At 61.8% G+C, this 27,823-nt stretch overlaps 1 protein-coding gene across 1 annotated transcript; it reads right to left on the bottom strand.

Annotated features, from left to right (window-relative positions):
* Positions 1-488: 488 nt before the first annotated feature.
* On the bottom strand, positions 489-27,743 carry TANGO6 (transport and golgi organization 6 homolog). The gene is made up of 17 exons (XM_076348882.1): positions 27,012-27,743; positions 26,541-26,657; positions 24,869-25,019; positions 23,950-24,077; positions 23,267-23,429; positions 22,616-22,698; positions 18,722-18,834; positions 17,095-17,271; positions 15,696-15,822; positions 14,583-14,762; positions 10,698-10,832; positions 8,773-9,282; positions 8,491-8,548; positions 5,850-6,002; positions 2,934-3,085; positions 1,653-1,766; positions 489-887 (listed from the first exon to the last, which is right to left on the bottom strand). The coding sequence occupies exons 1-17, from the start codon at positions 27,741-27,743 to the stop codon at positions 711-713; spliced, it is 3,270 nt and encodes a 1,089-aa protein (XP_076204997.1). The 3' UTR covers positions 489-710.
* Between the last annotated feature and the right edge of the window lie 80 nt (positions 27,744-27,823).

Consider the following 27,823-nt stretch of genomic DNA (forward strand, 5'->3'; position numbering starts at 1 on the left):
CTCCGTGCCCGTGGGCACCCAGCAGCGAGCGTGCAAGTGTTCGAGAGCTGCCGGCCAGCTTGGCAGTCCCAGGACCCTCCAGCATCCCCATGGTGTGAGCGCCGTGCTGAGGGAGGGCCAGGCAGGGCCGTGTGGCAGCAGCTGGCTGCCTGCCAGCCCCCGGGGTGCACGGCTGCCCACACTGAGGGGTGCAGAGAGCAGAGCCCCCCTTCCCTTCCGGCTCCCCTCGGGGTCAGCCGCGGCACCCGGTGCTGGTTGGCCGCACGGGAGCCCGAGGCACCGGCCCTGTCGGCTGCTCACCCAGCCCAGGGCTGGCCCTGGGGGTTGATGCCCACCCTCCCGCAGGACCCAGGGGCTCACCAGGGCCCGTGCCGCTGCCCCCACCCCAAGTGCGCGAGGGCGAGCAGGGCCCAGCCACGGGCTGGGAGATGGCCACGATGGCACCCAGGGGCTTTGCGCGACTCCCAGAGATGTCATGGGCACAGGGCTGAGCACGTCTGCTTTTAATCCCCTGCCCTGTCCCAGCGAGGCCCCCCTGCCCCGGCCGCGGGGAGCCCGGGGGCAGCTGCCTGCCCTCCCCAGGCTGCGGTTTCCTCCCCGGCTGGCAGCTGCCGGCAGCTTCCCAGGGGCACAGCGGACCCTTCCCCTCGGGGAGCCGCTTGGCCCTGACGCTGGAGCAGGAAGAGTTCGTTTCTGTGGCCTCGGCCCCACTACGGGAGCACCACGATCTTCTTCTCCAGCACCTGCGGGGGGAAGAGGACCCTCCTCATCACCGCGTCCAGCTCCTCCAGCGCCAGCTGGGCGTGCAGCACCGTCGCGCCGTCGGGCTCGGCCACCACCACGTGCTTCAGCAGGCGGTAGAGGTCCCGCAGGACGTCCCGCAGCACCTGGGCAGAGAAGGCAGGAGAACCATCAGCACCCACCGCCATCTCGCCCGCACCCGCAACAACCCGAAATGCAACCCTCAGCATGCCCCAGCAGGCACGATGCTGCCCCTTCCACCGACGCTGCCGGTGCCAGGACACGGCGGCACCACCACCACCACCACACTGCCTCAGGCGTGAGCCCTGGCCCTCCCGTGACTCAGTTTCCTCACACACCAGCAGCACAGGGGTGCATCGCGGCGTCCCTCCGGCATGGGGGCGCGAGGGGAAGCTGAGATCTGTGCTGTGGGGATTCCCGTGGGGAACCGGCCGTTTCCTCCACGGGAGCTGAGTCCCAACACGCTCATTGCTGGGAAGCGGGGAGGGAGGCCACGGCCCGCAGAAAAACTGGGCCTTTCCAAGTCAAATCAGCGACGAACAACTCCCACGGCTCCCGAGAGCTGGCAGTGCCCCACGGCACGGCACTGCCCCGTGGCACGGCACTGCCTCACGGTACAGCCAAGCAGCTCAGAAGGACGCCCTCGTGAAGTCCCCTCTGCTGTGGGAAGGATCCGGCACTGGGGGGGGGGGGGGGGCCTTTGGTGGGGGAGGCACAAGCTGGAGGTCCCGGTCCCACGGGACTTTCCCCGGAAGCTGCCCGGGAATGAGCCCTGCAGCCCCTGCGGTGCAGGGGCTTTCCCCGAGGAGCGCCGTGCCGGTGCCCGGGGATGCCCAGGAGCCTGGCGGAGGCTGCCCCTGCCCCCGGGGACGAGTGGGGAGGTGACCCACCTCGGTGGCCTTCTCGCTGAGCCCCCGCAGCAGCAGCACCACCACGTGCACGGCGGCTCTTCGCACCTCCGCCTCGGGGTCCGTCTTGGCTATGGCCGTCAAGCAGGAGGTGACCTGCGGGGGACAGGGCGGGGGGGCCGTCAGCAGGGGCAGGGGGACATGGGGGGACCCAGCAGAGCAGCCGGCCACGGTGGTGGGGATGTCCCTGGGTGGTCTGGGGCTGGAGGATGAGGATGGGACCCCTGCACCCAGCCTGGGGCAGCCACACGTTCCCCTGCTGGGCACCCAACCCAGGGGGGATTGGCTTTTTGCAGGGCGCCGGGCACCGAGCAGCCCTCCCTCTCGCAGGGGCTGAGTGGCACGTGGACACCTTGGAAAGCTTTATAAAAAGCAGGCAGAGTCGAAGGAACCTAATTAAACCCCCGGCAGTGACAGCCGGGAGAATTAGCAGAGCTAGCGTCTTCCCGAAATAGCTGCGTGTGGTGCATTGGCATCTCATCAAACGCTGCCGGTACCCTACCAACGCCGAGCGGCTGCGAGCGGGGACCGGGGAAAGAAGCCCGAGTGCCGCACCCCTGATGTCTCCTGACCTCCCTCCTGCTCCGGGAGGCACTGGGGGGCAAAGCTCCGGCTCCCGCGGGGGCACAGACCCACCAGCTTGAGGGCTGCCAGACCGTGATGCCGGCGGCTCCTGGCAAGCCTCCCCCCAAACCTCCAGGGAGAAGACCCCCCCCCCACGAGAGCCAGGCTCATCCCACCGGGACCACAGTTCCGGCAGCAGCCGCGTCTCGCCGGGAGCCTGCAAGCCGGGGCGAGGACCGGGCACCCCCGCCAGCCATCAGCTGCATCGTGATAACGGGAAGGGTAACGAGGTCTCATTAAGCGGGAGGAGGTGCCTCTGACAGGTACTGGCTGTGCCCCCGGGTCTCCTCCTGCAGTGCGATTGCCATGGGTGGAGCAGGCACCGCCGCGTTTCCTAGGGCCATCGCTTCGCTGCACAAGCAACATCTTTAGCTGTTTATAAAGCTTTTAGCCCTAAAAATGGGGGCTAGAATTCCCCGAGTGTTTGCTTCAGATCCAATGACTTTTATACTCTCCGCTGTCAGCAAATATCCCTCGTGTTCTTTATGGAAAGCCCAGGCTGCTGTGCCCCCAGCAGCGAGCGCTCAGCAGCCCTGCCATCCGCTAACGAACCGCCCTTGTTAACGAGCGATGGCCCCCGCGCTCCCCAGGCAGGGACCCCGGGGAAGGGGCCAGCAAGTGCCGGGATGGAGCCGGTACCTCCTGGACGATGGAGCCCAGCTGAAAGCCGAGGCGCTGGCAGAGCTCGCCCAGGTTGGAGAGGCTGCTGGCCCGCAGCGCGCCGTCGGGGTCCCGTGCGCCCCGCAGGAAGGCCTGGACCAGCGGCTCCCGGTGCTTGAACACCATGTCCCCTGCAAGAGAGAGCGGAGCGGCACGTCACGGGCAAGGAAAAACCCACAGCCCCTTCCTGCCAAAGCCCCGGCTCCATCGGGAGCAGCCGGATTGCTACCCCCCCCCTTGCAGCACCACCCGACAGCTGGATGCAACATCTGGACCACGGCTTGTGCCCAGTGCGGGGCCCTGGGCACAGCTCTGAGCGAGGCACAGACAGAGCCTCCGCGGGGACCTGCCGTGGCGCCAGGGACGAGGACGCCGTGGCGCAGTCCCCCGGGGTGCCGGCAAACCCCGGCAGCACACACCTCACGGCAAAGACCTTTGTCTGGGACTGTTCGGTGCATCCCACGTCCCCCCCCCCGGCTCCCGCGGGGCCGTTCAGAGGTGACCACAGATCCAGCACACAGAAACGAAGTGTGAAGCCCAAATTCTCACGTCATTCAGCCGCACAACCCTCCCCCAATTAGCACCCGCAGGCGCCGCGGATGTGTGAGCCGCCTAATTAGAGGTCGGCGCACAGAGCCCGTGACCGGCATGCACAATCACCCAAGCACAAGAGGCGTCCCGGGCCGGTGGCCGTGCGCCGCACAGCGTGGGCACGGCTCCCACCGGGCAGGGGCTGCTCCGGCCAAGGGGCGTGCGGGGCGGCACTCGGTAAGGGAGGAAAGGAGGAAGGTCTGGTGGGCTAGCCAGACCGCCAGCTCGGTGGTTTCCCGGCTCTCCCGAGCCCCGTAAGCTGGTGTCCTGCAGCCGATGGAGGCAGTGGGATGCCCCGGGACGCGGGGACAGGAATAGGCCCTGCAGGCAGCGGTGGGACCCCATCACCCCGCACGCAGGGGCTCGGGGCCGCTGCTGCGAAGGGGCTGGGGACTGGCCAGCCGCTGCACCGCCGGCGCGCCGACAGCCTGGCAGCACCGGCTGTGCGCAAGGAGGGGAAATACTGCATGCGACGGCCGAGAGCTGGGCAGGAACAGGCAAGGCGGCGGGCAGCCAGGTCCTTCCGTAGGACCATCCCGTCGTAGCTTCACTCTTCCTACATGGCCCTCCCCGTTACTAAAGGACCGCGTGCTTGGAGGGGCAGGGACGGCTCCTGCGCAGCACAGGGTGGGAGAGCTCGGGGCAGCGCCGTGATGCCAAGGACGGCCGCCCTTCCTCGGGAAGGCAGCCTGCTCTGTGCTTGCACCCCAGGAGTCGGTATTATGGCAGTCTGAGCAGTGCTGGATGATCCGAGCATGATGCATCTCCTCCGAAGCCAAGAGCACACCGGCCCTGTGCTGGACGGCCACAGAAAGAGCACGGAGCGTTTCCCTTCCTGCAGCAAGCAAGGCACATGCTTCCTGACGGAGAAGGGAAAAGGTCTGCTGTGGCGCACCCAGAGCAGATTTAATGGGTTTGCAGCGAAAGCCAACTGGGTCAGTGCGAGGTCTCCATGAACCCTCGCACGGCGCTCGGCCCCACGTTGCTGGAGGCAGAGGAACGGCGCCGCACGCTTGGGACGGGGCTGCCGCGCACTTCCAGCCACGCTGCCCATGCCGGCCGTTTGCTGGGCGATCGGTGCCTGCCGCAAAATCCCCTCCCGGATGGGAAAAAAGCTGCTCCAGCGGGATGGAGACAGGGACGGGGATGGGGCAGGAGGGAGGCACGGCAGTCCCCAGGCAGCAGCAGGAGAGCTCCGAACCGCAGCAGTGCTGCTGCACAGAGCAGAGCATTCCTGGAAGCGCCGGATAAATCCTCGCTCTTGAATCCTGAAGCTTTGCAACAAAAACAACTTCATGCTATTTGTTCTATAAATACACAGGCGAGCCGGGACGCGCCGGAGTCACTGCCCGCGGCAGAGGCACCGCGGGGAGCGGGGAGAGCCGCCACGGAGGCCGTGCCCGCCGTCCCGCTGCCAGCCGTGCCATGGGCAGCTGCCGAGGGAAATCCAGAGTGGTGCAGCTGCAGCGCCGGGCAAGGCGAGGGCTGGACGCACGGAAATCGCCCAGGGGCCTTCAGAGACCGAGAGGCTCTGCTGCCGCTCGCACTGCTCGGTGGAGCTCCACGGGGAGATGGTGGGATTGCCGACCCATAGGATGCCCCGTCCCCGTCCCGGCAGCCGGGCAGGGGAGCGGCACAACCCGGCCCAGGGAGCACCGGCCCCGGCAGGACGCCCACAGCCGGCAGAGCTCAGGGATGCCACCGCGGCCAGGGGACGCCGCGGCGGTGGCTGTGCCCCGGAGGAGAGCTCCGGCAGGCCAGGCAGCCAGGGAGATGGGCTCTGCCACGGCCAACCCGGGGAACAAAACGCCCGGCTGGTGACTGAGGACCCCCGCCCGGCTGCTCGGGCAGCGGGGACACCGGCTACCACCTTCCCCAGCTATGGAGAGCTCCGGCCGCCCGCTCTCACTGGCCTGGCCTCTTCTGGGGAATAAGACGAGGCGTTTTAGGACGTGTCCCAACAGCGGCTGCCGGAAAGGCCTCATCCAGCTTTTACTCCTCAGCCCTGCGTGTCCAGGCACTTCCTGGCAGCCTCCGAGCCCAGCGCTGCTGGCTGCGGGGATGGTGGGCTGCCGGCAGGATCTGCCGCCCGGCTCAGGCCCAACCGGCAAAGCCCGGCCAGCCGCCCTTCGGCTTCCAACCCCCCATGGTGGGGCCATGGGAGCTGGTTCTCACCTCCAGACAACAAGAAGGCCCCGATGGCTTTACCCCCCGGACCTGGTGGCGCGGCAGAGAGCAGCGAGGGGCCGAGTGGTGCTGCGGCTGCCGGCAGCGACCAGCACTGCTGCGCCCACAGGGACTCACCCAGGGCCCGGGTGACACGCATCAGCACCTCGCCCAGCTTCATCCTGGTGATGGCAGCCGTGGTGTCCTCCATGCCCCGCGCCGGGCACCCGTACCGTGCCAGCAGGACGGGCAGGATCCGCTCCGGGTACTCGCTGGAGAGCAGGGCAATGCCTGGGGGGAGAGCGAGAGGAAAGCGCGGGTCAGGGCCAGGCATGAGGATGGCACGTGCCACCACCCTCGGCAGAAGAACTGCCGGCGGCTGCGCCGCCCCAGTGCCCCTCGGTGCAGCAGGTGCAGCCGTCACCCACGGGACCCCCTGCACCACCCCGGCCCCGCGGCACATCCTGCAGCCCCCTCCGCACAAAGTCACAGCGCCGGGGCAGCCCAGCGCTGGGTCTGGTTGGGTGCCAAGCTGAAAGATTTGGCAGTTGGCAGCAGGTGCCCACAAATTGCTGTGGGTTAATGTTCATCGACCTAGCATCGACTCGGCACACCGGCCGTCGGACGCTGCGGGGCTCGTCCCCGGGCTGGCACAGCTTCGGGGCAGCCGGGTACTGCAGGCGATGCTCGGGCACAGTGTCTGGTCGCTGTTCTCAGCTCCCAGCCATTGGGCACACGCTGCTGGTGTGTCCTCGTCCCTGCCGGGGTTCAACGACACCCCCCCCCAGGTTTGCCCAGCCCAGGCTGGGAGCCGGAGCCCAAGTGTGCCCCACTCCTGCCGTGTCTCCCCAGGGATGAAGAGATGTCAGACCCCGGGTGCAGGGCACACATCGGGCTACACCGCAGGGATGCGCTGGCTTTGCCATCCCTTTAGAGAGCTGCCCGGAGCCAGCAAGCCTGAGCGGAGCATCACAGACAGCACTGGGTGAAAACCAGGCTGGGGGCCGGCACCAGGCAAGGCTCCGGCAGCGTCAGGCTCCCTGGACGGCGGGCGCCTCTCCGATGGGGAAAGGCTGCTCTCCAGGGAAAGGGTGAGCAGCAGAGGCTGCCCCGGCAGTGCCAAGTGCTGAGTCAGGCCGAGCCCCAGCTCCCCTGCCCTCCAGGAGCAGCCGCTTTCACCTCCAACCCCATTCCCCGGTTATCGGAGGGCGCCCGGCATGGGTTACCCTCCGCAAGCCCGGGCACGTCTGGCGGGGCAGCGACCTCTCCTCTGGCATCGCCTCACCGGAGCCCGGCTCTGTGATACCCAGCAGTGCCGCAACAGCCGGCTCTGGTCCCAGCACCAGCACGGCCGGCTGGCGGGCAAGCCCCATCGCTGCAGCGGGGAGTCCGAGCGGGGCGGCGGGGAGCCCGCCTGGCACAGATGGCGGCAGGTGCCGCTGCCAGCGCAGCGCGGGCTGGGTGAGTCACTGCCGCAAGGAACCGCGTCAGGGTTAATCACAGCCGCAGCCGGGCTGCGAAACACGGAGGCAGCTGCACAGGGTGTATTAATCACCCGGGGACGGTTGAAGCGTTTGTGTTTCACCTGCAGGGCAAGGACAAACCCGTCCCACTCAAGACCGTACAGGCAGAGGGAAGCACAGTGATAAGCTCCTTTTCCAGCTGCTGCTGAGGGTTACCTTCCCAACGGCAGCCAGGGCTCCCGGCGGCGCCGGTATCGCTTCGGGTCATGGGAACGGCACCTCCCTTCCAGGTAACCCGGCACACCACGACCCGCCAGCACAGCCATCGCACAGGACGCCCACGTCATCCTGGGAGCGGAGGTACCTTCCTGCAAATCCCGACGGGCAGCCCGGTGCCATGGGGCTGCGCTGAGCGTGCTGGAGCAAGCGCGGACCCGAGGGTTTCCCGGGAAGCAGCGTGAGCAGCGGCAACACTCGGTGCCCCCAGCAGCAGCCCAGCGCAGGGAGGAGGGCAGCGAGCAGAGCGGCACGCTGCTCTCCTGCCAGCCCGCTGCCTGCTGTTCCCCACCTCCTGCCTGCACGGCTGGGACCAGCGCCGGGGCCAGGTGCGTGCCCACTGCTGCTCTCTCCCCTCAGCGGGGACAACAATTTGCAAGGCCACGAGACGCGACGGATCGGGGAACCGACCCGGAGAAAGCTGCTGTGGTTCCACTTCCACATGGCTGGCCGGCACCGGTCGGTAGTTACCTCCTTGGCCATGGGGAGGGATGTGGCGGTGCCCCAAGGGAGCACCGGTGGGTCCCTATGGCCCCGGCTCCTCTGCCAGCCTCAGCCGAACAGACCGGCGAGCCAAAATGTCAGCCGGGTGGAGGGCCGGGGTGCTGGGGCTGTGTCCACACCACGCTGAAACCGCAGCCCCAAGCCGGTGGCACAGACCTGGCATGGGGACGGTGACCCGTTCCCGGGTGTCATCCAGCCAGGGGATGCCCCGAGGGTGAACCTGCCCAGGGCTCCACCAAGGAGGCACTTGTGGTCTGTGCAGATCAGCAGGTCAGAGGGTAAATGAACTAATTACCCACTGAGTAAGCACAACTGGGAGATGAAGCCTGCCGGCTTTGGGAACGCGGCGCAGAGCCTGCACGCGGCTCCAGGCTTGACCGAACAGCATGAAGACATGGTCCAGGAGGGCAGAAGATGCTGAGTCCCCAGCCTGGCTGCAGCTCCGCTGCTCTTCACCCTCGCTGCCCAAAGCCCCCTCAGCACAAAAACATTCTCCTACGAAGCGCCGGCACTTGCCCCGGCCGGGCATCGCTCACCTTGGATGGCCGAGAGATAGACGAAGGCATCCTCATGCTGCACGTTCTCCAGGAACACCTGTGAGGAGGGGGGAGCGCCGTCGGCAGCAGCCCCGTGCCGGGCTGGCAGCGCACAGTGGCAGCCCTGGTCCCTCTTGCCCGGCGCCCTCAGCCGATGGCGACAGCAAGGTTGGAGGGCTCCGATAACATGGACCGTCCCCAGCCTGCCCCCAGCCCGCCGGCACGCTCAGCCCCAGCTCTGTGCCGCGGCGCAGGACAGGGACTGCGGCGAGAGCCCGGTACCTGGAGGATTTTCTCCTGAAGCCGAAGCGCCTCCGGATCCCGCTGCATGATCAGGCTGGAGAGGCGGCGCAGGGCGGCTGCCCGGCCAGGGGGCTGGCAGTCGTAGGCCGATACCAGGAGCTCCTGGAGCCCAGCCGGGGCCGGGCTGTCGGCACACGGGGCTGGAGCGGGACCCGCAGTGCCGGTCTCATGGCTCGCACTTTGCTCTTCGCTCCTCTCACTGGGAGCCGAGGGGCTGCTGCGGCCGTGCTGCGACGGTGCCCAGCCGCCCCCTGGGCATGGGGTTCCACCGGGGTTGCCGGCAGGGCTTTGCGCTCCTGTCCCCGGCTTCTTCCCCAGCACGCCGTCGGCAGCAGCACCCACCGTCCCAGGGGAGAAGGCCCCGTGGGTGCAGATGGTGATGCGCAGGTCCGTGGCCAGCTCCTGGGTGAGGGGCTCGGGATAGGTGCGGGAGAGCTCCTCCAGCAACGGCACCAGCCGCTTCAGCACGGCGAAGTCACCGGATTGCAGCTGTGGGAGGGAGAGAAGCAGCATTGGCACAGCCGTAACGGGAGGTTCGCTCCCCGGGATGCTCCTGGCAAGGCAGGCAGGCAGCCCAGAGTTGCACGAGCCCCAGAGGCCATTTCGTAGCCCCGCGGCAGCGCCAAGCCAGCCACCCTCCGTCCCCACCGCCCGAGCCGGGCTCCAGGCGCCACGAGCCGCTCTTGGAGACAGCGATGCCCCGTGGCCCCAGTGCTGATCCCAGCTGTGGCATCTCCAGCAGGGCAGCAGCCGGCAGCAGCCGTGACCTCGCCGGCCCGGCCCGGCGGTGCCATGGGAGAAGGTGGGAAGGGCAAGAGCCCAAAGGAGAGCGGTGTCCGTGTCGGGGCTTGCCTTCGGTCCTGCCTTCCGTCCTGCTGTCAGTCCTGCCTGGAAGGAAGCTCCAGGCAAGGCAGCTGCGACCTGCCCCGAGGCTGCAGCGCCCGAGGGGGAGAAGTTCCTGCCCTAAACTGGATTTAACTGCTAATCCCAGAGGCAAAATCTGCACTGTAAGACCTGAAAAGTGATGCTTTAGCGGAGATTTTGGGGAGCTTTTGGATGACTGTTTAAAAAAAACCCCTTGGCCATTGAAACCCAAACAGCTTTGCAGCTGCCTCCGAAACCTTTTGCATTCAATTAGCCGAGTTAAGTTGCTCCCGTCAACGCCAGAGCGGGAGCAGGAGCTCGCCTGGGAGGGGGCCCATTAGAGCTGCGAGACTCTGGTTTTAAGTTTTCTTCAACTAAATAATGCCTCTTTTCCCAACGTTAGGAATTTAGCAATACGACACAATAAATTATCTTTTTCCATTAACAGCCGGATTTTCCTTTGGGCGAGTCCGGGGATGAAGCAACCCCGGCAGCTCAGTGATGTGAGCGCAAGCCGGAGTGATCGCAGCGCACCAACGAACGTGCGCTCGCTCCCCGACGGCAGTTCAGCTGGCACCAGGTAACGGGGTAACCGAGCAAGGTACCGTTTTTATAGAGGATTTTCAAGAACGGCACAGCCCACACCGGGAGGTTCGCTGCACTCCAGAGACGGAGCCCGTGGACGTGCTGGGATGCAGAGGCGGCAGCGTTGGTATTTAGAGACATGGTATGTGACCGCGCTGCTCTGTCAGCACCTTCTCAGAAGCGGATTTTGGATTATAAATTAATTAACCGGGCTCTCAGGGGTGCCCTGCCGGGATCAAACCCTCGGCCAGCACCCTGGCACCGCTCCAAGGGAAAAATAAAATAAAAAAAAAATATATATACATATATACCCTGAGATTAAAAAGGGACCCCAACCTGGGGAGCACCCAGACCCCAGAGCACCGGCTGCGGCACCCCTCAGCCAGGCGCGGTAGGATGATGCCTGGTCTCTCCCCTCCCCACGGCCACCGAGCACCCCGGCTTCGCCCCCTCACCTGGACGGCTCCGCTGAGCATGGCGGCCACGAGCCCCATGGCCATGGCGAGCGTCTGCGCCTCCGCCGCCGCGCCAGGGCCCCGCGCTGGGCTGATGCAGGCCCGCTGCAGCGTGGCTGCCACGAACTCCTCCACCTGCCAGCAGAGAGCGCGGGGAAGAGCAGTTAGGGGGGGGAGAGATCCCCAGGGTGCTCCCAGGAGGCTGCCACCGCCTGCCCCTGCCCGCACCTCGGGGTGCCGGTGCCTTCCCGGAGCCGGGTGCTTTTTAGCTCTCGCTGTCTCTGTTTGCATCTATTTGAATTTTTCCAGCCCGAGCCTTTCTCTAGCACAATTTCGTACGAACCCTTCGTGTTTCCCTGTTGCTGCCACCACCCCGACCTTCCCTCTCAGACCCGTCCCAGTCGCCTTCCCAGCACCTTCCCGGCTCCCTCGCCATCACTCTGCCTGGGTGAGCGGGCTCAGCAGCACCGGGGAGCCCCGGGGAGCTGGGGGACAGCCGGGGCGCTGGTGCAGCCCAGCTGCGGATGTACCAGGGTTGCAGGAGGGAGCCGGGGCCCGGGGGCGCCGAAGCCCTGAACCACTGCCCACCTCTCCGGCATTAGCACGGAGGGGCTGATTTTGCGGGGTCGCAGCCCCCAGCCCCGTGCCAGGCTGTCTGAACCGGCGGTCGAGGATTTCGGGAGAAGGGCTGGGAGGGCCAGCCCGGTCCATCAGCAGCCGCAGCCACCGGGCTCCGGCGTGGGCTGGGCAAGCTCACGCTGCCCATCTGCCACAGCCCCGGGACAAGGCGATGGTTAAACCGCGGTGGCTGCTTTTGGCAGCAGAAGCCCCCGTGGGGGCTGCAGGGGCAGGGGGAGGCAGCCCAGCCCCTCCTCTGCCTCCTGTCCCCGCTCCGCCGCGGCCGTGCCGTGGGATGGGAACTGGAAAGCCAACTGGGATGGGTCTGAGAGGGAAGGTCGGGGTGGTGGCAACAACAGGGAAACACAGAGGGTTCGTATGAAACCGTGCTAGAGAAAGGCTCGGGCTCAGAAAATTAAAAAAATAGATGGAGGCAGAGACAGAGAGAACTAAAGAGCACGTGGTGGTCTTTAGGAAGGCACCGGTGCTGCAGGCCGCCGGCACACGGCACGGCAGCAACGGCCAGAGCCGAGCAGGCATTTAGCGCGGCTCAGATAAACTTCACGACAACGAAAAATCACACCTGCCTGCACCCCCGGCAAGCTCTGGGGAAGAGCGCAGCCCCTTCCCGGCCCCCGCCCCAGGCCGGGGTCGCTCCCAGCCACCTGCCCTTGCCCAGGACACCTCCAGCTCCTGCCGGCTGCCCCAGCCCGGCTGCCCCACGGCTCCCCAGTTATCAGACACCATTTACCCACACGCCGCCGACGCTGGAGCCGGGACATTTACCACGTGTGCCACTTACTTTGTGATTTTCTCACAATACTTGGGGTTCCACCCCCCCACCCCCCCAAGCCCATAACGCTCCCACGTGGCTGGCGTTGGCCCTCTCGACACTTGGCACCAACATCACTGATCCCACAGGCTTCCTGCCTTTCTAACGGAGCTTGAAATTAGTGAGTTTATTTTCTCCGTGCCTTTGCCAGCTGCGCTGGCACCGCACGGCTCGGGGGGAGCTCGCCGGCTGCGGCGGCACCCGGCCGTGCTGGGAAGGGGCTGGATCAGGGTCGCTCCTGCGTAACAGGCGCGTTGCAAAAGAAGAGGAACCGTTTTGCTCCCGTTTTGGAAAACGAAGTACGAGGGCAACAAGGTACTACCGCACCAAACCACCACATTTCCAGCCTCCGGGGCACAGGCACCCGGGTGCAGGCAACACGCTTCCTCATCAGCAGGAGAGCTGATGGCTGCCAGCTTCGTTAAGCACATCCCTACTGCAGCGAGGAGAGAGGCTGGCTGGGAGGGGCTGCAGAAAAGCCTTAGGTACCTTCTGGGTTGATTAGTCCAGAAAAGAAATGCCGTCAAACAGCAAGAAAGTAAAAACAAGTGTCAGAACATCTGCTCTCACAAAACAGTGACACACAAGCCGAATGGGTTGAAATTATATTTAATGCAAAAAAAATAGGAACATCGGGAATAAATAATCTATCAGTAGATAGCTACTGAGAAAAACAAAGATAAAAAAGAACCCTAATCTAGAAAGAAAAAAAACCCCACCTTGATCTGGAAGGGGAAAAAAAAAAAGCTCGAAAAATAAAACACTGGGACATGTTTCTGTCTCATGCAGGAGGAGAGCATCCTTGGCGTATGAAGGAAATCAAGTCGATCTCATGAAACTCGGTTGTGAGGGGGGAAAATGTAAATAAAGTAAATGGTGCAAGTGAGGGGGTCCACAGCTGCCGCCGTTCCCGGGGTCTGGCTTTGGGAAGAGGGATCCCACTTGTTCCGACCCCGTTATGCACAAAGCCACGCTCCGGAGTGCCCACAGCAAGAACCAACGCCCCGGAGGAACCCTGTGCTGCGGAACCCACTTAAAAAACAGCTCTGCAGCTGCTGTCCCAGCCCGAGGGAGCGCTCCCTGAAATACAACCCCCAGGTGGAAGTATAATGGCTTTTTTTGTCTGGGTTTCTTTTCTGGTGGCTGTTTCTTTCTATACTAGACTCACGACTGGACCCAGAAACCTGGCAAAATCCTTCCCCCGTTTCCCATCCCAACTTTCTGACCCAGGGAGCGGAGCCGGCCCCGCGCGGGTGGGTGCGATGGAGAGGCAGGTGAGGACAAAGCAGCGCTGGCTGCTGCACCGGCGGGCGCCACAATGACACCGGCTGGGTCCCCTCTGTCACTGCAGAGCGCAGACAAAGACTCCTTTGTCCCAAAGAGAAAAGTGAGGAAACCTGCGTTAGCAGTGACCGCCTCCGCTCAAGCCAGTCACAGTTAACTGGCATAACCAGGTCACCGAGTTAAAAAAACAAAGCAAAACAGGATGAGGAAGTTAAAATACGTTGATCAGCTGGGGCGTACCGCGCCGCCCTCGGCGCCCAACAGCCTTCCCAACCTGGCACGGTGCAGGACAGCCGGCCCCCCCTTCAGCGCTGCTGCAGCGTGGGCTCAGGGCGGACAGAAGTGCCATATTTTAACAATCCTTTTTGGTACCAGGTTGAAGGAGCCCCAGCTGGCCTTTGAAATTACAGCATTTAATAAATTCTGCAGCTGCCCGTTCATCAAGACATGGACAAGTGCCGACCGTGTGAGCACACTTACGCCAACCCTGACGATGGCACATACCACACGGTGTGGGTGTCCCAGCAGCAGAAACCAGAGAAAAGCCACGAACGGCCTCTCTGGGGACCAGGGGCGAGCGGGACGCGGTGGTGGCGCCGTGCCATGTTTGTCCGGCTGGCAGCCCAGCTACCGCAGCGCCCGGAGGTGGCTGCTGAGACATGCCAGGAAAACCAGGCACCAACACCACGGATAAGCCGCAAGCACTTGCTTAAAAGGTCTGTCGGATACAGATGTCTTTAAGCTTTGTTAAACCTGGGAGCAAATTTTGCTGAAAATAAAGATGAGAAGCTGGCAAGTCAGAGTTCTGATCAACACACAGACTCGATGATCTCAGAGGTCTTTTCCAACCTTAATGATTCTATGATTCTACTCTCTTGGCTTTTAACACGCAACCACGGAGACAAATAGGAAGATGTCTGCTGGGCTGCTCCCTCCTGCCTCTGCAGCTGACTCTGTCCTTCCTGCCGGCACTGCATAGGACGGTGTCTTGTTGAGACACTTGCAACTGAATCAATAAACTGCTTTTCCTGGGGATGCTCTAGCTTCCTCCAGCTGTTTCTTAGCCATTGTCTCCTTAGAGCCCAGCGGCCCGGAGCTTGGTCTGCCACACGCTCCAGCCGCCGATCCCCCAGGGCTTTGCCATGACCAACCTGAGCAACGTCTGTGAACACGGTGTCCGAGACGCTCTCACACAGCGTGGCCACGAGCTGCAGGACCAGCAGCTTCCTCCTCTGCCTGGCGTGGCACTGCTCCAGCTCCAGGAGACTCCCTCCAGGCGCTGCAGCCGAGTTTGAAGCCGCCTCGTCCTCCGCAGCCACGCAAGTCAGTGCCTGCCGGGAAGGAAGCACAGGGCACGGAGAGGCGATGGTTAAATACAGGCAAACCAGTGCCAGGAACACCGCGGTCACCACGCCAGTGGTCCTGGGTGCAGCAGGTCCGCGTTACCCACACCTCTACCCTGCTGCAAAGGGCTCCCGGTTACCTCCCCTCTTCCAGCCTCATCCCCTTTCACACACACGCCTGTCAGCAGGCCAAACCCTCGCAAACCTCCATCCCCGTGGACACCACACAGAGCACCCCCGAGCACTTCTCCTAGGGCCAACCATCTTCTGGGCTGTCAGGCTCACTGGGTCTCTGCTTTCAGCCTTGCTTTTGGCAGTGGCTGCTCACAAAGGCACCTGGAGCCCCCGTCCCCTCTGCAGAGCTCGTGCTGGACGCCTCACGCGACCAGGACGTTCCACTCGGTAGCTCAAGGTCTCCGAGAGCTGCCCACAGCTCCTGGGTGTCCCACCCATGTCACAGCAGCGTCCCTACACCCAGGGTGCTGCAAACCCCTACGGGACAGGGCTCTACCTGCCAGCAAGGGCACAGAAAGCACAGCCCAGCCCAGGCAAGGCCAGGAGGGAACCGCAGGGGATCGGGAGCGGGATCAAAGGGAGCAGGTGCCCCGCTAGAGCCAAGGAAGCAACAGGGATTATTCACAGCCTCAAACACACCATTAAACTTCAGACATGCTCCTGGTGTCGAAAGAGCCCAGGGGGAACGAGGGTTAACCCCTTCAGGGACCAGGGCTGCCTCCCTCTCCCGGGCTCTCTTGCCCAGCACACAGCAGGACCGCTCCACCGCGTGCCGTACCCCGGCTCAGTGCTCCCGAGGCACGTAAGGGGACCCTCGGTCCCCTTTGCCGTCTGCCACACAGACGGCTTGGCCCAGGGAAACCGTTCCTGCAGATGTGCCCCAAACAGAGACTTGCCTGCCCTTACCTTCAGGCAGCGGATGAAGAAGTCTCCAGCTAGACCACTCTCCTGGCAGTGAGACAAGAGCTCCACCAAGCTCTCCACACGGCATTGCTCCGAGGAAACCTTTTGGTAGAGGGCCTCATCTTCATCGCTGAAACAGGTCACCATGTCACCAACACGTACGTACCCGGACGCCCTCCAGGGCTGGCTCTAAACTACTCCATGGCAAGGTGAAACCCCTCTTCTGCCTTCTCTTGGAAACCTTCCTTCCCAGCACCAGCCTTCCCAGCACTACTGAGAATGGAAGCCCGGAGGCAACTGAGCCAAACTATTGCTCAGTTAATTTGGTCTACGTGACCACGCACTCAGTTTATTAATTAACCTGCATTCATTAAAGGAATAACATTAACAGAAACCATGAGTGCAAAACACACATTTAATCCAGCCGTCCTATAAAGAACGGGACTAGCGCTGGCTAATTCATGCAGCGGTCACAGCCATAAAAGTAGGACAGACACGGACAGAGCCAGGGCCGTTAAGGAGTAATTTTAAAGAATACCCAGTTTAACCAGTGCAGACCCCGGGGCAGACCTTCTTCTAATTCAGGTCAGGAACAGATTGAAATGAAACCAAAACAAGCGTATTTGTACGGGGTTTTGTTACGGGTGCACCCAACTGCCGGCACACCCAGCCCGCGGATGCTCCTGGGCAGGAGCTGTGTGCTCTGCCTGCTCGATAGCACTGCCTTGGGCTCGTACCTGCCAGCTAACAGCTACCTCTCTTTAAACCAAATGTCACGCTGCTGAACAGTCCCAGTTTGCGTGGCTGGAGTCTAATGGCTGCAGTTTATTCCCCACATGGCCACGCTCTGCCTCTACTTGTAGAGACCATCTGCAAGAGCAGGAGGGGAGCTCAGTCGCTGGCTCCACCACACTGGCATCGCTAAAGTCCTTGCTGCGACGGTGCCACCTGCGCCCGAGGGATTCCACTCGCTCCACGCAGCCACGATCTGCCACGAGACAGGCCCGGGCTGGAGGGTGGATGCTGAATTTGGGGAGCGCTGGGACTGAAGGAGCATGTCCCATTCCCAGACACCCCGCAGGCAGGACTCAGGGCTCAGGAAAAGCACACGGAGAGCACATACTAACGCTCAGACAGAACGTGCTGCTTTTCAGGGCTTAAAGTCAGAGCTCTGCGCCGCGTACGAGGAACCCGGAGGCTCTGTGGAAGCATCGCCTGCCTGAGCTCAGCGCAGACAGCCAGCTACCCGGGCGCCTGGCGGGACGAGACCGTGGTGGGACGGCACTAGCAGCCCCACGCTCGCCTGGGCTCTCTTTGCCAGGCATGCCGTGAAAAGCCCTACGTACTGAATTGATGCCTGGGGATTGCCCTCCATGCCCGGCACTGCCCCAACAGCACTCACCTGATGGTCTCCTCCACCGCGATGCTGGCACCACCCTCGCTGCCTGTGCGGAACCGGCACCGTGGGTGGAGGGCGCGTGCGCTGCTGTTCAGCCCTGCAAAGCCTTCCAGCACGGCCAGCGACACCTCTCGCTCCGACTTCTCCAAGAACCACAGCAGGATCTCCTGGCACGGGGAGCTGGCAAGGAGAGAGAAAGCAGTGGTGACCTTGCTCTGCCCGCTGCACCCCTCCCTGCACACCAGCACTGCAACAGGAGCACGCATCTCGGGGCGAGGGAAAAGACAAGAGTGCTCTGGAGCGACCACGGACACTCCTTGGGATGCTCTGGGCCGACAGCTCTGGCAGCTGAAGGCCTTTGTGCCAGTTTATAAGGGGATCAGCAGCACATCCCGTCCTTCTGGCGTTCCCAGATGGAAGGATCTGGGTCCTTCAAGATTTCAGCCCAGCAAGGAAGGGAGCACTCTGAACAGCATGTCTGTACAAGGACAGCCACTTCCACGCAGCCTCGGCAAGCCGTGCCTGGTGCTTCACGCCAACCTGACAAAGCACAGAGCTGTCAGCTGTGCCAAGGAAGAGGAGGAAGGAGACGGGGAGCACTGTAAGGTGGCACGGAAACCCCCGCCAAGGAAAGAGCCAGGTTAATGAGGTGGAATAGCAGCGCTGTGCCAAGGGTCTGGAAACCCGAACACTTCCAGGCAGCTGTGGTTTTAGTTACCCCTGCCAAATTCCTTTGCAAAGACAGAATGGAGCAGCGACTCTGTTCACCCAGCAGCAGTGTTAGCTTGGCTTGTTCTACGAACTTGTACTCACTACTCTTCAAAGTGATTAACGATGTCTTTAATAATAGCAGAGCAGGGACCGTGTCTACACAGACCTTTTAGGGAAAGCCTCTAGTACCCACGTGCCAGTATCACCAAAGCAAAGCGTAAACCCACCAGGAGCGTATTTACTAGGCTGGCCCAAACTCAGGGCAGCCCAGGGGAAGCCTGGGAGGAGAAAGGAGAGAGGACAGCCAGCACCTCGTCACCGCTGTCCCTGCCACCGTGACTGACACACGGGGTGCTTACCATCGTCCATCAGTTGTGGGGGAGCTGGGCACAGCGCGAGGGACAACTGCCGAGAGGCAGGTCCAGCACATACCAGGAGAGAGTGATCCCAGATCAGAGACGAATGATCTTGTATTTCCAAGAGCCAGCGCTCAAGCTGTTTTATCCAGTTTTTATCCTGTTTCTAAATCCCCAGTACAAGATCCCTCTGACACCCGGCCAGGTCCCAGCATCACCATCTCCGTCCGCAGACAATCACAATCCCTGCTCCTAGGCGGGCACTAAGAGTTAACCTGCGCTCCCAAGGCTCCCGCGGGGCACGCTTGCCTCTACACTGAACATTTTGGCTTCAGGGAAGACAAAAAACTAACGCGAGAACTGCTTCCTCGGGCACAGGTCTGGCAGTAAGGTCGTGTACCGTGCCTATGCCTGCGGTTACTGCCTACTTTGAACGAGAGCTCTTCAGGGTGAGAAAAATTGGTCTCGGCTTCTGTACATGCCCATGTAGAGCACGTCCTTTGGAGGTGGGCAGAACAGAGAAGATGAAACACCAGAAGAAGCTGTGCACAATCCTTCCTTACCGTAAGTATGACACATTCTGCTTGGCGAAGGAATAGAGGGAAAAAACCACTCCCAGGACTGACTGTAAGGATCCCAGCAGCAGGCTCGAGCTGTCATTTCCAACCACATACACCTATGGAGAGAAGGGCACAGGGAGGAGAGTCAGACACCTGCGTGGAGCAGAGGGAAGGCAAAGGGAAGGACAGAAAGCACGTCTCTGTGCAGAACGGCTGCCGCCAGGGAGGACGGTTTTCAGCCTCTGTTCCTTTCAGTCTGGAGCCTGTTTTCCCTGATTATGCCATATTCTGTATTTAAAGCAGCCTTCAGCACCATCTTTCTCCTAGCATTTGTTTAACCACAGCAGGGCTCCAAGCTACAGGAACACTGCAGCTAGCTATTCAGGAAGTCTGCTGCTTAGTGGTAAGGTCTTGTGTTACAGAGAGATGCAACAGGCACCTTTGAATTAGCAAATCTTTATGGAAATACTGCACTTAGAGCCAAATCTCAAATAGAGAGATCAGTCCCTAGCAGGGCAGCTGGGCTGACGTGTGCTGAGCTGAGCAAGTGGGTTGCAGGTGCTCTGAGGCGGCTGTAGGGCCGTGCTCCTCTCCCCCATCTCAAGCAGCACCCTCCCGAATCACTGTCAATGCCCTCCTTCACGAAACCAGCAACCCCCTCCCAGGCAAGCCACTGTTACCAGCTCACCACATACAAGCCCTACCTTGCTGCCCACAGAGCACAGGAAAAACACTCACAGAAGTCTTACGACATTATGTTTCCTTCTGAATCCTTTTAAAGGAATTGTCCGAAACTGAAAGCCATGTAGGATGCTTTCAGTCAAAGCCATAATATGCTGGGAAAACGGTCTAGAAAATGGTTAAATACCAAGCCTTGCCCAGCTGGACTCAGGGTTTACTCAGGGTTGTTGTGTTCAGGTCCTCATTTTAGCAGGCTCTATCTTCCTCCATAGCTTTTAGCTTTAAGAAGTGGGGGGGAAATAAAGTCTCTTCACAGGTTCTCCAAGGGACTTCCAGCTGTGTCAGCTGGTGAACTACCTGCTCAGAAGATGCTGTCCCTTCACACCAGAGCGCTCCCCACACCTCCGACCTCCGCAGCTGGAGAGCAATCCGCCTGCCCCAGGGCTGGAAGTGCCCTGGGGACAGACCAAAGAGCTTTTACCTGCTGGAGGCAGCGTGACAACCCAGGTCGGAGGGCTAGGAGGGAGATTGTCCTGATAACGTTCTGCCCTCCTGTATTGATGCAAACAGACCTTTTTTCCTGTGCTAATCCCCGTGGAGCCATTCTTCCTAACCAGAACCTTTTGTACACAAAGCCTCCCTGATGAAGCCCCAAGGATGGTTTCCCACTCAGCATCAAATGACACTTGCTAGGCAAGAAACCCCCGCAAATCCCCAGGCTGGAGTCTCCGTCGCTAATCTGGCTGCTGTCAAGCCTCCAGCACTATGCCATTAAGGAGGGATCCGCCCCACACTCCCCCAGCACTCCCATTGTGAACGGCAGCCACAGAGCAGCCCTCCAGACTGGTCTCTGCCTGCCAGCTAGTTACAACAGATCATTACCACGCAAAATACTACAACAATCACAGCATTTAAGAGCTTAGCCTGCCTAGGGGCATGCCAGTAAGCAAGTCACCAGTTTCTTAAAATTGAATTCCTGGGCTGGAGATGTCCTTCTGGGTTGGAACGCGCAGCAGAAAGCTGGGCTGCTGTCAGGGCAGGCAGCGAAGCCGGAAGAGCGGCACTGGTGATACTGGTGGGAACGGCAGAAAAAGGAGCGATGAGGGAAGGTTTCAGAAGAGTGGCTTCCACAGAAGAGCCCTGTTCCTTCACAGGGAGCACAAGAACGGACCCCGCCTCTCCCCCAAACGCCAGAGCCAAGATCTGCGCTGCTGAATGCCCTGCTTGTCGCTGCAAGGGACGCCTTGCAGGAAGGAGCTCCACAGAAGGTGCGAAATCTGCACCGTCCTGCCCACAAGACATTTCTTCTACCATGGAAGGTGCTCTGTTATTGGCAAAGCCAGAGCGTTCCTCCGATGAGACCCAAGTTTCCTTCCATTCTCCTGAACTCTCCCCATCTCCCAGCACCTGATCGGGGCCTGAACGTCGGGCTGGGAGAGCTGCTGAGCTTCAGCAATCCCTCCTGCTTCGGCAGCCAGGCACACAGACCAGCTCCGAGGCCCCACCGCCGCCTCCAGGTACTGTCCTGCACCAAGAGCAGCTCCGGAGGGCAGGGCAGCAGAGGAGGTGGCTGGACACCCAGCAGCAGCTGCTGAAGGATTACCCACCCATGGTTTTAAAATTAACTTCATGCACACGGCAACCCACGTGTCACGGGGTTCAGCTCAGAATGGTCCCTGCAAACCAGGCCGCTCATTTTTCCTTACTTATCATTATCAGTTTACCTTACTTGTCCAACGGGACTAGACTGTAATGCCTTTAGCCCACTGAGAGATATCAGCAGGGGAAGATGAACCGCTGGGGACACCCAATGGGGACCAGCTGCAGTGTGTCCCCCCGTTTCTGGGACACCTGAGGTGAGGACACAGCCACTAACAGCACCTCCCCTGCGGCTGCGCTGCCGCCCACCCTCCCCTTTCCCCCTTACCCACACGCTCTCTGCTTCCAAACAGCAGCCACCAGGATAACTGCAACAGCTCTCCCACCTCTTCCCGCGGCTCTGCGATGTCTCCGAGATCGCCTTCACCCTCTTTTTCACCCCGGTGACAGCTCAGCAGCCTCAGAGCCACACCGAATCTGCTCGCTTCATAGCGCCCACTGCGAATGCCTCGCTGCCAACTGGCTGCACAACCACCGAGCGACGAGCCGGGGGCTCTGCCAAGCTGCCCTCACTGCAGGGCTGAGCAGTCCAGCACAGCCGGCCGCCTGCCGATACCTCAAGCGCCCTCTTTTCCAGGTCATTCATTCGGAAGCATTTTGGCCCAACGCAAGAGCTGGCTGCCACCCACTCCGCCGTGAGGGGTTAATGCTGCAGGAGCTGTAGAAAGGCTTCCAGCTCCAGCACTCTGGCTCAGGCTGCCCTCTGCAGACCTTGGAAGCAGGGAGAGCAGCTCCCAGCAGGTTCTCCCTCCCACACAGGCAACCGTGGGCTCAGTAGGAGCCGTATTATCCACGCTCTACAGGAAGGAAACTGAGGCATGGAGGCACTAAGAGGACGGTGGGCCAGCGACAGCCTGGGAGGAGGGCCGAGGCATCCTCTGAAGATTCGGCACGTACAGGATTCCCTGCGATCCGCCCTTCCCTCTGACCAGCTGCACGCCTCTGATGATGGTAGGTGAGCACCATCATCTCGGACAGGGATCGACAGCCTGAGGCAACACGTGCCAGGCCAGCGGTACTCCTGACTAGGACCTCCCGCCTGCTCTACTGTTACCTGCTCTACGATCACAGCCCCAGTCCTGAAGCTGCTCTGACAGTACACCCAGGCACAACGGTCCTGTAGAAGCTGGGCAATTTAGCAATGCTCAGAAAGTCTTGCTGCAGCTCATGGAGAAAGAGGATATGAGAGCACCATGGAGACTCCTGGCTACCAGCCCACTGCTCAGACTCTTCTTACTTTGACACACCAGAAAGACTGGGAAAAAACAACCAGCAAGAGCTCACTGCCATCTCGCAGAACATTTTGGGGTGAGAATGCTTGAAAGGATTCAGGCAGTGCCTCTGGTATCCAGCATAAAGCTGCAGTCCCTCAAGTGCAATGCTGCATACACGGTTATTCTGTGCAGCTCTCGGCCTCGCCTCAGCATCACGACTGCAGGAGACACTGGTTTTTGTCACAGTCTAAGACACACACTGAACCGCTCAGAAAGTCTCAAACCAGCTCTTTCTTAAGAGTAGTTTTCTTGCCTACCCTCAGGCCCAAATCAGACATGATACCTTGAGCACATCTTCCACACAGCTGCCGAGCTCTGCCTCTGTCACCAGCACCGTCCCTGCTGATAAATCTTCCACTGCTAGCTCTGAAAACAAAGGGCAGAAGTATCAGCACCCCCACATACTGAGGGGTCTCCAGCAGAACGGCAACCCCACCATTCCCAGCACCAGAAAGCACTTTGATAGTTCTCTTGCCTTCCCTCCCCTCCATCAGGGCAGCATGGGAGCCGATGAGCCCTCGTTAGCGGCGCTAAATATCACTGCAGTGTTGTAAACTCTGCAAGGTTACAAGCAAATCAAAGCAGACCACAACTTCCTGATGGATTATTCCCCGGAGAGCTGTTCGGTCAGCGTGGGGAACCGATGGCTTCCGTCCGGAAGCCCAAAACGAGACTGTCAGACTGGAGAGTTTCCCAAAGAACAAATGGCAGAAACCCCACTACTTGGCTCTTACGCTATAGTAATTTGGCTCAAGTGCTAGTAAATATGGTGCACCCCGCCACACGGACACGTTCACAACTGACAGAGCTGGGCTTGCGCGCTCAGCAGCCCAGCCACCAGCCCCTGAGAAAATTCTGATGGAAAGACAAAGATCAGCGAGAAGAGAAACCGGACTCTTCTGCGAGCTGGGGCTCGGCAGAGACCAGTGGGTACCTGCTGTCTCCGAGCACCGCAGGAGCGGCGCCAACAGGGGCTGGAGCAGGTGCTTCTCTGCCAGCTGAGGGTGCTCTTTCGCCATGGTGAGCAGCGTTGTGGTGGCCACTCGCTGGAACTGGCGTGCTGTCAGTTTGTCCTGGATGTGCAGCAAGTCCAGAATCTGGAAGGAAAGTCCACGATAAAGGAACAAAGATCAGCAGCCCCTCAGGAGGCGGGGCAGGCCGACTCCTTGCAGCCAACAGCAGAGACTGAGGAGCCTCCTCCCGTGTGCTGCTTTGCTGGACATTTGGCACGACATTCCACCTATGGAAGAGCCGGCCTCCTTCCCATGCACACGCTGACGCAGGATGCGTTTCTGGGCTCAAACCAAGAGCCTGCACCGCTCCCATCGCCAAAGGCTGGAAGCAAGAGCTCCACAGCAGAGAGCTCCTCGTAGTGCAGCGCTGAACAGCTCGTGCGATCAGGCAACATTATCCAGCATTTCAATCAAATACGGAAAACTCAAGAGTAGGGTGGAAACACGTCCCACTGCCAGAGCAGCAGAAAAACATCTCCACGTTGTCCTGCCTCGAGCCAGGCCACGCTTAAGCAGAAGCGACAGTACTTGACACTCTCCAAGCCAGGAGCCAGCTCCGCATTCCCAGCCAGAGCCGGCGTGCTGCGGGGAGAGAGGGACCTACCTGGGGGCATACCAGTCTGTAGTAGTCCTCGAGGGAAAGGCACTGCTGCGGGCAGGAAGCCAGGATCTTTGCAACCGCGTCGCATTTTCTCCAGTCCACAGCTGCTGCTTCAGCACCAGCGCCACCTGCTACACCAGCAGAAAGCCAAGATCAGCTCAGACTGACAGCAAATGGCAGGTTTTGGCTGAAGCCAGATGTTTCTGGCCAAAAATCGGATTTCTAGCTCTTATTACTCTCTTTAAACCAAGCATCTTTCAGGAGAGACCTGGGCTTAATGACAGAAGGGGAAAAAATTATTGTCCAAGACCTTTGATACTGGAAAACAACTTCTACAAACAGGTGTATGAGCCAAAAGGTGGAGGGAGGTCATGCTTGCATGGTGTCATCAGGTTGGTATTGGCCGGAGGAAGCTTTGGCACCAGGAACTGCGGGATTCAGCTTTTAGAGAGCAACAGTTTCCCTCCCTGGCAGGAAATGGAAAGCAGGGGAGCAAGGCTGCCAAGCCCCGAAGCGGGACGGGTCTCACTCCACCTGCAGCTACTCACAGCCCAGCACTGAGCACGGCTCCCACCGAACCGGCACCAGTGCAGCTCCTCAGAACGAACCGCGCTCCGTATGCACACAAGGTACAACCCCACGGAGGCATAGACAGACTAAATGAGTTTGGATGCTTTCAGTCTGGACATGACAACGAACTAAAGGCATCTGTGGTTTGGGAGATCAGCACAGTCAGAGGCAAAACCTGCGTGAGTGTGGAAGAGTCAGCTTGGCCTGACAAAAGCTGTTTCCCATTTCAGTGCTGTGACGGCACTGTCTTTCCCGGGCCTCTCATGGGATGAAACGTCTCAGACACATCATCACACTCTCTTTTAATCTGCGACACTGGAAGCCAAGAGCAGCGCGGGAGCACCCTACTCACCGCCTGTTCCCTCCATGATGCCCCGAACCACAGCCTGAACCCCGCTGGGTCTCATTAGCCTCTCGGAGAGCAGCTGACCACAAAGGCGCCGCAGCCACGCTGGAGCCCGCACAAGGGCCGGCTTTGTTTCTTCCCCGGGAGAGGGAGGACTCTGAAAGGAAACAAAGGAGCAGGCTGAGCATCGTATTTGCACACTCCTGTGCAAACCCTCGCTAACAGGCAAACAGCCTGCGCCCTGCCCTGCAGGACTTGAGACAGGAGCACAGGACAGGGAAACCTTTTAAATAAATCACTTCTTCATCCAGTGGCACAAAGCGAATTAGGGCTTAATGAGAGAGGCCAGCCTTCCCAGGAGCATCCCCTTGCGCAGGGCTTCCCGCCTTTAATTAAAGCCTCTCAGGGTCAGGCAGCAGCTCTGCCTCGTTACCAAAAACAGTGGCTCAGGGGACAAAGTCAGGTTCGATGCAGGTAAGGGGTCCGCAGCAGTGACCCCCGCCAGGACCCGGCACAAAGCGCTGGGCTGCGGAAGCGGCACCACGAGCCCGCAGGCTCCCTGGTCAAGCAAAGCAATTCCCCCGGGACAGCGCAAACAGCAGAGCTGTCCGGAGGCTGCGAACCCACGAAGCGAGCGGTTCGAATGGAGTGACTTGCTCGGACACCCTGAGGCGGCAGGCTGGCACCGCAGCACTGGTGGGGGATAGCACAGAATAGAAATAGAATAGAAATAGAATATTTCAGTTGGGAGGGACCTACAACGATCACCTAGTCCAACTGCCTGACCACTTCAGGGCTGACCAGAAGTTAAAGCGTGTTATTAAGGGCATCGTCCAAATATCGGCTTGGGATATCAGCTCGGGTTTTGTTTAACCAGGAGACCCCTGCTTTTGTGTGGAAGAACCACAGCACACACTGAGAGTGCCGCCCCGCGCAAGTGCCTCGTATGGACCCTCTGCAGCCCTCGCGCATGGAAAGGCCAGCTGCTGCCTGCTCGGGAATCGGACGCGATCCCAGCCGGAGGGTCAGCGCGTGGCACAGAGCTGCGCCTGAGCCAGCAGCCCCGCGCTATCCCGCGTGCGCGCCAGCAGCTCCTCGCATCCTGACCCTGAGCTGTGACGTGGCAGGTACGCACACACCCACCCAGAGCTGGGATGCAGTCCCCTTCCCCGGGGACTCTAAACACAACGTGAAGGTCTCCCTAGAGAGCACCTGTCCCCCATCTCCTCCTCCCCGCTGCCACGAGGCAGCCTTTGAAACGGCCACGAACAGCAGCCGGTGCCGAGGCAGCACCGCTTCATCCCCTCAAGCGGAAAGGGGCAGGTTCTGGAAGAGAAGGCGCTTTGCTTGGCCAGGCACAGCAGATCTAACTGCCAAGTCAAGGCGGCACGTGCCGTGGCACGGCAATGAGAGTCCCCGAGTTCACCCACACACCCCTGTACAGCGGGGGGCCCGAGCTGCTGCCGCACAAGCAATGCACACCCAGCAACTTCACCCGTGTGTTCACACGGCACTCAGGGACGGGCGTGCTGCACTAAACTTGTTTTTAAGGTGTAAGAACGTTTCCAGGAGAGCAGCAAAGGCATCCTCGGAGCGTGGGAACACACAGTCCCAGCACCGCGGGCGGTACGCACCCCGAGCGCCCCGCGCCGGGGATGGCCCCGACGCTGCCGGGTACCTGCTTGGGCCGGCCCTGCAGGATGAGCAGCTCCCGCACTGCCAGCGGCTGGTAGACACGGTCCAGGACGTGCCGTAGGGTCTCCCGGCACCGCGCTCGCTCCGCTTCCGTAACACCCTGGAAAAAACAAACCCCGGGGTGGTGAAGACAGCTCGGCTGCCGGCACTAAATCCACCGGTCCCGACCACGTGCCAGTGCCCCTCCAGCCCCTCGCCGGGCTCCCTGGCTCCCATCTCTTCTCTCACATCAAGATGAACGTGCACGGCATGGGAGCTGCCACTGGGCAGGCAGCCCCGGCGCTCAGCGAGCGGGAGCCCAGCACAGCCACGGGCTCAGCCACGGAACACAGGGAGCGGTGCCGCCGGGCGGGCTCTGGCGAGGCTGGTGACCCCGACACGTTTTTGGCAGGGCCAGGTGCCCACACCGGCAACGATGGCACTGGGGGAGTGGGAGGAGAGGGGGCCCACGGACCTCACTGTGGGCGGCGGGGCCGTGGCCCAGCAGGCAGAGGCCGGCGAGGAGGAGGCCGAGGTGGCGGGCAAGGAGCGGGCCGCCCAGCGCGGGGTGCTGGGCCAGCTCGGCCAGGGCGGCGGTGGCGGCGTGGAGCCGGGCCCCACAGGTGGCCGGCGGCGACGGGGGCGGCGCGGGGGGGCCCGGGCGCTGCCCCACGCCCGGCGGCAGGTACGGCACCAGGCCCAGGCCCACGGCGGCCCGCAGCGCCCGCCCCACGGCCCGGCCCTGCGCCACGCTCAGCGTGTCGGCGCTGGGCGGCGGCGCGGCCCCGGGCCCGGCCCCGCGGGCGGCAGGGGCGGCGGCGAGCGCGGCCAGCCGCTCCTTCAGGCAGAGCAGCAGCGCCAGCAGCCCGCAGGCGGCGGCCCAGCCCGCCTCGGCCTCGCCCGCCGCCCCGGCGGCCAGCGCGGGGGCCCGGGCCAGCACGGCATCGCGCAGGCCGCGCAGCGCCGCCCAGCCCGGCGCCAGCCGCAGCCGCTCCTCCAGCGCCGCCGCGTTGCTGCGCAGCGTCTCCGGTCGCAGGGCGCCCTCCGAGCCGGGCCCGGCCGCGTCGCCCCGCTCACCGGGCCCGGCGGGCGGCCGCAGCAGCAGCTCCAGCGCCTCCACCACCCGCTCCAGCTCCGGCTCCCGCTCCCCGCCGCCCGCCATCTTGGGGCCGCCGTGAAGGGGAGGAGCGCGGCTCTCCGCCGCCATCTTGGGGAGGTCGGGCGAGGGGGCGGAGCGCCGCCGCCCGCCGCCATCTCGGGGGGACCCTCCCGCCCGCCGCCATCTTG

Source organism: Aptenodytes patagonicus, chromosome 11 (assembly GCF_965638725.1).
Source record: "Aptenodytes patagonicus chromosome 11, bAptPat1.pri.cur, whole genome shotgun sequence".
Classification (NCBI taxonomy): domain Eukaryota; kingdom Metazoa; phylum Chordata; class Aves; order Sphenisciformes; family Spheniscidae; genus Aptenodytes; species Aptenodytes patagonicus.